We start from the raw sequence: 11,773 nt of genomic DNA on the forward strand, positions 1-11,773 counted from the left end.
TTAAAATATATTTTAAAAAAAATAAAAACTGAACATCCTACAGTATTTTTACAGTCTTTATTTTACAGCTAAAGTATATGTTTATCTTATAAATTCTAACGTTACAACTAATCAGGATCCCTTTAAGGCTCTGGATGTTGTGGGGTTGTGTTGGATGACATGACCCCTGGTTTCCCTGGATTGGCAGACCGGGGTGGTGGTCCCCATATTTAAAAAGGGGGACGGCAGAGTGTGTTCCAACTACAGGGTGATCACACTTCTGGTAAGGTCTATTCAGGGGTTCTGGAGAGGAGGGTCCATCAGATAGTCGAATCTCAGATTCAGGAAGAGCAGTGTGGTTTTGGTCCTGGAACAGTGGACCAGCTCTACACCCTAAGCAGGGTCCTGGAGGGTGCATGGGAGTTTGCCCAACCAGTCTACATGTGTTTTGTGGACTTGGAGAAGGTGTTCGACTGAGTATGGGGTACCAGGCCCATTGATACAGGTTGTTAGGCCCCTGTACAACTGGTGTCAGAGCTTGGTCCACATTGCTGGTAGTAAGTTGTTGGATATTTGGTGAGTAAAAATAATGGCTATTTAACTCCACATATTCTTTGCTTCTGGTTACTGCCTCTGTCATTCACACACTGAAGGAGTCTGTCTCTGTGCTTCTTGTTCTTTGTGATACTTTAGAATCTGAATWTCACATCAGAGGAATGACTCTTACCTAAAGCAGGAAGTAACCTCTGCAAGGCATTCTTGTTTCTCAGTTTGGCTATGTGTAGCACATAGTAAAGCCCCATTTCACAGGCCACTCGATTGTTCTGCAGGTACCTAGGATGAGACAATAATGAAGTAAAGCCATTTAAGAGAAGATGTTAAAGATTTAAAAACGTTACTGCACAGAAACAGCAAGAAATTCTCCTCATTTAGAAAAGTAGCAAGAAGTAGATGAGTTACAAAAATCTGACCAGTTATGTTGAGAAATTTTCATGTATTTTAGGAGTAATTACATTTTATTTATTTATTTATTTTTTACAGAAAAGATACACCTCAGGTTTCTCTAAGGTCATGTGTCAGTCACATTCAAACACACTACTGGACTTTTAGACTAACTCTTCCATCAGTGGTTATGGGAAATGCCCACTTCCTGAACAACAAGGTGGCTGAGCTGGAGTCCGTAGTCAGAAGCCAGAAATGTTTGAGACAGTTTGTGTTTTTGTGAAACTTGATTTAATGATGATATTTCAGACTCTCTCAACTATAAGTGGCTTCAGAACGATCCAAGCAGATAGGGACACCAAAGAGTCTGTTAAGCAGAGAAGAGGAGGATTTGTTATTTTCCTTAACAGCTCTAGCCATGCTACGGTACGAGAACAAGTCTGTACCAAAGATACTGAACTCCTGGCAGTGAGCATCAGACAAGATTACCTGCCTAGAGAATCCTCTGCAGTGACTGCTATTGTTGTTTACATTCCTCCATCATAACATGTAGACATGGCTTATGGTACAGTACACACTACCATTACAAGACTAAGTTATCCAGACTCATTCATCTTCCTGTGTGGCAGCTTTAACCATGTCTCACTCTCCAACACACTTCTCATATTCACACCGTTTAACTGTGCCACCCAGGATCATAAAACCCTTCATCTGTTATGTTAATGTTAAGGATGCATACAGATGCACCCCTTGGAGGTTCAGACCACTGCCTTGTTCATCTTTGTCCAACCACAGGGACACACACAGAGACAAACAACCATTCGGCTCCTTGACTATTTTAAACTGCACATTTTTTAACTGGTACAGAATCAACATGTACCGTAGTTGTCACAAGCCTAGAGCACCCTCTSATGGCTGCAGATTGTAATATTTACTCCTTAGTTCATGTCAGTCAGTATGACCTAACATTTAAACAGTTGAAAAATGCATCATAAAGAGGAAAAAAAACATATAAGTCACACCTGACTATAAGTAGCAGGACCAGCCAAACTATACCTAAAGTGTGACTTATGGTCTAAAAATATGGTATGACAAATGAGAAAAAAAATAAACAGAAAAGGAGGACTCAGATTTCAACTTTTAAAAAATATCAATAAATAGCATTAGGCTTGATTCCTTCTCTTTCACTCTTATTCACTAACGAGGCCTCTCCTTCAGGTCCGTAAAGCTTGGAAGTCCACACACTGCAGATATTTTGAAATGAGAGCCTACTGGATGGGAAGAGAAACATCTTCTGCTACAACATAAAACTCAAATTATAATAATTATTTTTTTAACCTATTTTTTTGGATTGATCATGATTTGGATGACTGAGAATCTTCACCAGGATACAAACAAAATGGTACAAGGAAATGTGTTTATATTTGAACCAGCTCTGCCCTTCATGTTTTACCTGGTGAATGCATCTGGGAGGGCGGTGGGATATGACTGAGAGCTCTTTTCTTCATTTGGAAGCTTCTGCTCTACAGTGAAGATATGATCATCAACAACAACAGACATCATTGAAGGCAGGAAGCGGGTCACCACCTCCAAATCCTAAGAAAGAATGAAGAGAACGCCAAATAAAAAAACATTAACCTTTGTGTAAAACTGAAACCACGATTTTGCTTATTTTCATGCCGACATAAAAAAAACAAAACAGATAACACGTTCAGTTTAAGCTTAAATTATAACTAAAAAACTCCATATTTATATTGTATGGGAAATTTTTATTTTCACCATCATCCCAAAAGGCCGTGGTCTGATAATTTATCAGCAACAGTGTTTATTCAGGAATGAACTTTAGTTCAGACTGCGATGACGTGCAATGCTGTGAAAGTAAAGTGAGCATATGCGCTTTAGAACTTGCAGACCTAAATAATTTAGTTGGCGCTTTAGAATTTGTGCAGCTAACTTTTGAAGCAGCGCTGCCCACCACTGTTAACGTCCATAGCCTTGTGATAGCAAGCATTCAGCTTGCTATCCTTGTCAACTTCTTTCAATGAAAAAAGCTGTTTCTTTTTCATTTTCTTGCTTATTTCCTCTCATCTTGCTCTTGTTACCCCCTAACATACTACTGTAAGTACTGGTAACAGTGTTTTATTAAGCTAATTGCCAAGGGATGGCTAGACCATCTGGGAGCTTAGAAATTATGCTGAGGCTCACTTCTCCACCATCAGGAAGTCTCTAATCTCATGTCTTCTTAACCAAAGATGTTTCTTTAATTCAAGATTACCAACTATTTCTTTTTATCTAATAATACTTCTTATTTATGTATATTTAGCAATTTAAGGTGGCTTCAAGTATGTTTGATTTAACTGTGTGGCGTGACAATTTTCTTTGATAAGCAGTTTACTGTTATATCAGGTTAAAGCAAAAAATTAAACCTAAGTTTGTAACATTCACCTAAGGTTTATTGTGGTTTTAATCTAGCTATCTTACTTTTTTGAGGCAAGAGAGGATTAAAAAAAACTATGAGAAGAAAGCTTTTCAATTTAATTACGCCCTTTTCTTTGTCTGGAGTTAGTAAAATGAAACCCCACGCTGTCATTGGTTAAAGGCCATTGAAGTTGCCTCCTCTTTATTACACGCAGGTTCTGTGATTGGTTAGACTAACATAGAAACCATGGTCTCAGAAGGTTTAAAGCATGATTACACTCATTCTCCATTTCGCCCCTCCCGCTTTGTTCGTCTGCAAACTATTGTCTTTGTCAAAGTGAACCTCTGGTACCGCTTCACAGCAGGACATCGACTTGGTAGGGCTAAATCTGCTTGTTTGCTGGTGACAAAGTTGCTTAGAGTAATTATAATAATAATAATAATTATTATTATTATTATTGGTCCCATCTTCCAAAGAGCCTTTTGGTAAATATATTTTAAAAGTCCCCCAACCTCAATCTGATTTTTTGCCACGCTATCCCTGTGGTATTCGCTAGTCTGGACATTTCCAAACAGCTGATTTAAAAAACAAACAGGCAGCTCTGTAAGTGTCTGTGTTTTACGTTTAACCAGCTAGTCATGCTTTGTTTGGTGTAGTGTCCTTTATATTTTGATTTGTATCTGTTGTGGCTGTTAGCAAAATGCAGTTAAACAAAATGTGCGCCCTATTCCAGGTAGGAGCAGTGTCTTGCAAATTTCCTATGTACCAGTGCCAAATGTCTGTACTGTGACAATTCAGAATGAATACAAACACCATTACACCAAGAATGAACAGAAACATTGAAGTTGTGAGGGTGTACGCACCAAACGAGGCTCTTTGAAGACCTGGCTGTCAATCATGTCCCAGGCTCCCTGACCCAGAGACAGCATCCTCAGCAGCAGCAGCAGGTCTGGGCTGTCCTGTTTACACACAAACACAACTGTTCTGACTCCTCCAAAATACAGTGAGACAAACACACAAAACCCCCTCCTGAAGCACACAGGGCACATTCACATGACATGTTCTGGCTGTCTCTGACCATTCAGAAGGCACACCAAGGCAGTGAGATGAAGGAAAAGAGCTTACCTCTGAAACTCCCACTATGGACTGCAGGGACCCCTACTTCAAAGCCCAGCCCACCCATAGGCTCTAAAAATTTCATGCTAATTCGTTATCTATTCTCAAGTGCTGGCACTTTTGGCCAATTTCTCATCTTCTCTCTACTATTTCTCCATTAGCATTCAAGCAAAACCTGGTGTTTGTAGCTTTGTGATTGTAACCCAAAACTGTGTGTCATCTTTCACTAACACTACACAAGCAAACCTTCACATCTTAAAACACATTTCAATTCAGTGGCTATTAATACAGCAAGATATGTGACTATTTTACATCATTTAGTTTTCAAATGTATATATAACTATGTTTTAATTGGTTTATATTTTAGTTTTTAGCTTTATTGTGTTCAGTAATGTGTTTCTGTTCATTATTTTATATGTAGCACTTTTACCAATGGCAGCTGTTAAACACGCTATATGAATAAATTAGATAACAGGCTTCGATCAAAAGCATGGTGCATTTCATGCACACTTCTTTTCATAGGAAAACTGATTTTTAAAATCATTTAGAAATGTAAATTACATGGTGATTATCTGATAGTTGTTTAGACAGAGGGATATATGTATTTCTCATTTTAGTTTATTCTTTAAAATATGTTTTACAAAAAGAAAATCTTCAGTTGTTAAATAAAATATTTTGCATTCTCTATGAACAATAAGATTTTTTTTGTATAAAGCCAATACTTACTCTTGGCAAAGCATCTTGACTTAGCAGTTCTTGTAGGTTCCTTATAATACTCAGCACCAAAGTATTGCAGGCAAACGGGTCACACAGGATCATAGACAAGTCTCTGGGAAGCACAGAAACCCTCAAATGATTAATCCACACCTTGAAACTCTGATTTGTTGTGGATTAACTTAAACTAGCAGCTCCTTTGTTACCCGAGGACCTGCTCATGTCCTTTTTTCACACCATCCAGAAAACCTTGCAGCTCTCTAGCTCGCTTGCCGTCCACAAACTTCTCACGAATGCAGGCATCCAAACACCAAGTGAACTGTAAAAGCAAAAATCCAGAAAATACCTCACCACTGACCTAAAGCATGAGGACTGTATGATCTGAAGAGAGCCTGAGCTCACCTTGTGGCAGGGGTCTACCGAGCAGATCTCACTGATGTCCAGGTCGTGTARAGACATTAACAGCTCTGCTCTCAGTGTGCAGTAGTGGATGTTTCGTGTTCGAAGAAAGAGCGTTCGTAAAAACTGCAGGACCATGTCGTACAGCTTCACATTTTTCCCAATCATCTGGGTCAGCTTTGACACCACCTGCAGTACGGAAAAGTAGAAATGGTAACACAACTATAACTCTTCAACCAGGAAAAGTTTAGTGGAACTGGGACTATCCTTTGATTTAGGTCTAAATTTGAAGTATACTGGTCATGGAGCTGGTCATAAAATTAGAACATCACAAAAAAAATAGATTTTTTAGTAATTCCATTCATAAAGTGAAACTTGTATATATTATATTCATTCATTACACACAGAATGATATATTTCAAATGTTATTTCTTTTAATTTTGAAGATTATAACTGACAACTAATGAAAACCTCAAACTCAGTATCTCAGAAAATTTGAATATTACTTAAGACCAATACAAAAGAAGGTTTTTTTAGAAATGTTGGCCTACTGAAAAATATGAGCATGTACAGTACTCAATACTTAGTTTTAGTACTTAATACTTAGTTATTAATTAACACTGCCCATCACTCTGAACACACCATCCCCACTGTCTAATATGGTGATGGAGGCATCATGCTCTGGGGTGCTTCTCTTCAGCAGGGACAGGGAAGATGGATGGAGTCAAATACAGGGCAGTCTTGGAAAAAAAAAAGTTGGAGTCTGCAAAAGACTTGAGACTGGGACAGAAGCTCACCTTCCAGCAGGACAACCCTAAACATAAAGCCAAAGCTACAATGGAATGGTTTAAAACAAAATATATTCATGTGTTAGAATTAGAAGTCCAGACCTAAACCCAATTGAAAATTTGTGGAAAGATTTAAAAAACAGCTTTTCACAAACACTCTCCATCCAATCTGACTGAGCTTGAGCTGTTGAGCAAAGAATGGGCAAAAATTCAGTCACTACATGTTTAAAGCTGCTGGAGACATACTTTAAAAAGACTTGACAAAACTTGGTTCTTTAAAGTATTGACTCAGGGGGGGTTTGCACACCACACTTTTCACTTCTTTATTTGTAAAAAATGTTTTAAATCATGTATAATTAACAATTTACAATTGCGTACCACTTTGTGTTGTTCTTTTATAGTAAATGCCAATGAAATGTATTCATATTAGTGGATGTAATGTGACCAAATATAGAAAGGTTCCAGGGGTATGAATACTTCTGCAAGCCACTGTATGTGCTTGACATTTTGAAGTGAATGTACTTTTGTAAAATATTTTTCATTATAGTATAATTTATTTTTGATCTGTGGCCTGTATTTTACATTCGTTTATTGTGTAGTTACTTTTATTTTGAATTTATGTGTTTTATGTATGTTATGTATTTTTTGTTGATTGTGTTCAATGTGTGGACCCCAGGAAGAGTAGATGCAGGGAACTGCAACTAATGGAAGTCCAAACGAAAAAAAAGAAAAATCAACACTGTCTGTTAGCAAAATATCTAATGAACCACTGGACAGATTTTAATGAAATCTCAGAAGGTAAACCCAAATCAAGATGGCTGCCACAGCTACTGAACTTCAGCCAATCCAAAAACAGTCATAACTCCCCTTTCAACATAAAATTATTTTAATTTAAACCTCTGGCATGAATGGCAGTGGGTGATATGGGTGGGTGCAATGTATTTGATTTTTTATTGTTGATTTAAGAAGGCTGTTTTCATTAAGCTATAAAAATAAATGTTGATTTAAAAGAGACAAATTGGCTGAAATAACAGAATTAAACCTACAAAGAGAAATTGAGGAAAAGCTGCCAAAAGTTGACTTTAAAGTTGTTTATTCCAAAGTCTGAACTCTTTTATAACCAACAGCTGTCAGTTCAACTGAACTACAGGTGAAAATCTAGGTGACACTGATGAGGAGAGCTGATGTGAAGACGCTGACTKACCTCTCCTTGGCGTCGTGTTTTTGGTGAAGAACTAAAGAAGTTGTGCAGGATAGACAGGTCGCTGCTGAACAGAGCTGCCTCCTTCTCCACTATGTACTGTTTGAGAAGGGGCGACACCTCATCCCCAAACAGAGCCTGGTTGTCCTGCCAGATCTGCCGTTTCACCTCAACGGCACACACCTTGTACAGTTCTTTGTCAGACATTACCATCTTCAGCTTCTTCTCTGGCACCTGCAGAAAAACGTAAGATAAAGAGGAGTTCTTTTCTTTTTTCTGTCTTCAGCTTTAGTCAAGGTACTTTAGTAAATTAGCATGTGACATAAAGCCTAAATTTGACATTTAAATTTTCCACTGGGGTAACAGATTTGACATTAAAGTGCCTGTGACATGCATATCCATGAAATAAAAAAAGGTCAAAGAAAATATATTTATATTTAAGAAACCTGGCATGATATACGTGATTTTACCCATTATGTCACATATTTAGCAAATTTCCTTTTGAATTTGCCTCAGCTAAAGTGAAACAGGAAGTGACATCAAAGGGGAACTCTTTGTGAAAGAAAACTCCCTGGTTTTTGTTTATTTAAACAACAATATTTGAACTCTTGACTCTTTCTCATCTATCCATGATAGTGATTAAAATAATTTAAAGAAACATCAGATTCTTCTCTACAGTCTGTGTTGTTGGCCATAGTAGCAACGCTCTGTTTGCATTCAGACATTCCCCTTTGACATAACTTCCTGTTTATTTACATGTGAATATTTCAACAACTGTTCATCTCAGCAATGTGAAATCTTTTTTACAGTATGTTATCAATGTTATCTTTCCAAAAATACATTTATATTTATTACAAAATATTGATGTCACAGAGGGGGCTTATGGGTAATGTAGTCCGCCTGGGTTGGAAAAAGTCCTTAAGGAAGCATATTTGAGTATTTTGCACACAGGGAGGCCCTCTATCACCCCGTCTGGTCCTGCCCATGTAAGATGCTCCTAAAGGCAGACTGATGTCAGAAAAGTGGATTTTTGTGCAATTTGAGTACGTTGCTCAACAGCCTCTTTCACCTTGTTTTTGGTCCCATGGTCATACGATGCTCCTAAAAAAGTTTGCTCTCTTGTTGTGTGGCACCTCTCTGATATGATGCAATGAAGTCTGAGAGAGAATGTACGGTGCAGGTTTGGAGGGAATTGGACTCATGCAAAAGAACATATGAGCGTTTTTATCTGTGATATTTGTGTATACTTTGCCATTCATTTCAGATGCCCCACGTTCCCCATGCAGTATATGATTTCTGTCACAGCCATCTATGCGAGGGTCTCAAGGTCTGCGACAAAAACTTTTACTCAAAGTCAATTTTTAATGATTAACTTTTTACACAAAGCAAATACAAAAAGGACTTGGATCCATCGTGTGATCACTGCGGACAATCTCCTGCCACACATTCTGGTCCTGTCCAAAGCTACATGGATATTGGCAAGGCATCTTTGACACCTTTTCAGGACTATTTGGACAAACTGTTCATCCATCACCATTCATCTCTCTGGGGTGGCTCCAGCAGAGGCTTCCCTCAGTGAACATCAGAGGACGGTGTTAGCTTTCTGCTCTCTACTGGCTAGAAGACTTATTCTTCTTCGATGGAAGGATCCACATCCTCCAGTATATGGTCATTGGTTAAGAGAAGTTATGTCYTRYATYCATTTAGAGAAGATTAGATATACTGTTAGGGGATCTGTAAACAAATTCTTTGATATCTGGCAGCCATTTATAGCTTGAGTAGAAAAAATTTCAGCAGATAACTTTGTGTAAAGGTCAAATATTGTTTCATGTACACAAACCTGTTCATTATATCACTGATTTATGAATACAAGATGGTTTTATGTTGTTGCAGTAGATCCGGTATAGGAGGGGAGGGATGGGAGGGATTTTGGGTGTGTGTGTTTTGTTTTGTGTTCTTTTAGTTTTTTTTTTTCTGTAGTTTGTGTTAAAAATAATAATAAAAAGACTTTGATCAAAAAAAAAAAACTTTTTACACAGGTACTTTTTTACTTATAACTGAGTAAAATTTTCACTGTGTAACTGTATGAGTATGTCATTTTAGTACTTTTTCCACCTCTGGCTTTCACACTGGGCTTCTTAGCAAGCAGACTATGATTTATAAACAAAGCCATGCAGGTGACGGTCATTGCTCCACTTGGACAGAAATGAAAGGGGCAGGACAGGGCACAAGAGCAGCTCATTTAATCTTGGTTTCACTAGAATATGCTTCTAATTTTGAGACAACTTTGGCAAATGTGTGCCGCAACCCAAAAGAGTCGAATTGCCCCTCGTTCCCTGACCCACAACAGTTCATTGTTTGTAGCGTTAGCAACACTAAAGCGTTATTGTTGCTTAGCAAAGGTGGCTTGTGAAGTCTAAAGAGCAGCATGTTTCCTGTAGTTGGTTCTGTTCGAGGCCGGTCTGGATTCACACCAGAAGAGAACCGCACCAGAGTTTGTTTGGAAGCCGACTGAGATTGCGTCAAAAATGGGTCTTTGTTATTGTCACCTTAACCAGAGTTATTCTTTAGTTTATTTTGGACTTGCAAAGCTATGTCTACAGCCTGCAGGACAGGTTAACAGCCCCTCCTGCTGGAGAGAGGCTGCTGTTTGGAGTCATTTGTACATTAGTTGTTTGTTTAAAAGACAACTTGCAGTTTAATTTGTATTTAATTTCATTTTTTTTATAATCAGGTGTATTACTGTTGGAAAAACAGGTGAATAAGCTGTTAAACTCAAGTTTTATAGGTCATCTTTAAGGTTAATCAGATGAGGTGAGAGGTACAGTGCAGCTGGAACAGGAGCTGTTCTCACAGGAAGCATAGATGGACCTTGTGACAGAAATAACAGCGACTAATCAACTAATCAGATTAATCGATTGTCAAAATAATTGTTAGGTGCAGCCCCAGTTTTATTGCCATATCGTGATATCAAAACTTACCTTAGGTAGATGCTTCAGCACCTGCATCACCACTGGCTGAATGGAAGTCATTTTAACAAGAGGAAAACTCTTCTCCAGCAGCTCTTCAAGCTTTGTGTACCTAAACCATTAAAAAGTTAAAACACAAACAACAGTTTTAAGTGTAATTTACTTAGAAAACATCCTTCAGTCAAACAGAAGCAGCCACACACCTGTCTTCTTCTTTTCCCTCTGCGATGGTTGCAACTCTTTCCATAAGTTTTTCACGAAGTTCGTCAAAAACAGACTGGTGGAATTCAAGCCGGGGCGTCCCGTGGAGATCGAGAAAAGGCAGAGCCGACTGGAGCGTTGGCAGCAGGATGCCATTTTCCATCTGCCGTCAAACACACACACACACACACACACACACACACGAAAAATAATAATGACACATTAGACAGATTCATGCCCAGCTCCTGTAACTGAACACATTCACTTACTAAATGAGAATAAAAGGTCCATCATTCTTTAAAAGAATATCAAAGAAACAAACACAATTAATGCAAAACATTTAGGCAAAGGTGTCACACATTAATATGTTGTTCAATCTGGATCTTGCTGTTCTCAGTTTATACATTTTACTGCAAACACACTGAACAAGGCTACAAACATTTCCCTTTTTTCTCTGACCACAGCTTAAAAATTACTACTTTTGTGACCCTTCAAAATAAAAGCACTTCCGGTGAAATTTAATGCACGCTATTTTAACAATATCAGCTTTTTAATTCTTCTTTTAACAATAACGTATATGGATTAATTTAATTAGTATGAAATGCATGGATTTAAACATTTTTAAGTCAACATTCCACATAGCATTCATCCATCCATCCATTTTCTGTACACGCTTCTTCCTTTTCAGGGTTGCGTGGGTCACTGGTGCCCATATCCAGCAGTCACAGTGCGAGGGGCGGGGTACACCCTGGACAGGTCGCAAGTCCATCACAGGGCCACCAGAATGTGTAAGATTATTTGTCTTGTTAGCCTGAAAATTTGACTCAAATTCAGTCAAAAATTTTCTGTCAATGGAGTAAGAAAATTTTACTTGGTAGGACTCTTGAAACGAGAAAAAAACTGAGTCAAATTAAGTATTTCAAGAATCTTACCAAGTAAATTTTTCTTACTCCATTGACAGAAAATTTTTGACTGAATTTGAGTCAAATTTTCAGGCTAACAAGACAAATAATCTTACACATTCTGATGGACATCTGTGATGGAC

The 11,773-nt window shown here is 38.1% G+C and overlaps 1 protein-coding gene across 2 annotated transcripts in view; it reads right to left on the bottom strand.

Annotated features, from left to right (window-relative positions):
- The window catches only part of nelfb (negative elongation factor complex member B), a 37,747-nt gene that overhangs the window by 7,848 nt on the left and 18,126 nt on the right, over positions 1–11,773 (bottom strand). For both annotated transcript variants that reach the window (XM_014014700.1, XM_014014699.1), the window contains exons 2-10: positions 10,731–10,891; positions 10,540–10,639; positions 7,562–7,792; positions 5,573–5,758; positions 5,377–5,489; positions 5,183–5,285; positions 4,204–4,299; positions 2,375–2,517; positions 707–813 (exon numbers count right to left, since the gene is read on the bottom strand). In XM_014014700.1, coding sequence (XP_013870154.1) covers positions 707–813; positions 2,375–2,517; positions 4,204–4,299; positions 5,183–5,285; positions 5,377–5,489; positions 5,573–5,758; positions 7,562–7,792; positions 10,540–10,639; positions 10,731–10,891 — 1,240 coding nt within the window. The remainder of the gene's footprint in view (positions 1–706; positions 814–2,374; positions 2,518–4,203; positions 4,300–5,182; positions 5,286–5,376; positions 5,490–5,572; positions 5,759–7,561; positions 7,793–10,539; positions 10,640–10,730; positions 10,892–11,773) is intronic.

This window comes from Austrofundulus limnaeus, unplaced genomic scaffold, assembly GCF_001266775.1.
Source record: "Austrofundulus limnaeus strain Quisiro unplaced genomic scaffold, Austrofundulus_limnaeus-1.0 Scaffold118, whole genome shotgun sequence".
Taxonomy (NCBI): Eukaryota; Metazoa; Chordata; class Actinopteri; order Cyprinodontiformes; family Rivulidae; genus Austrofundulus; species Austrofundulus limnaeus.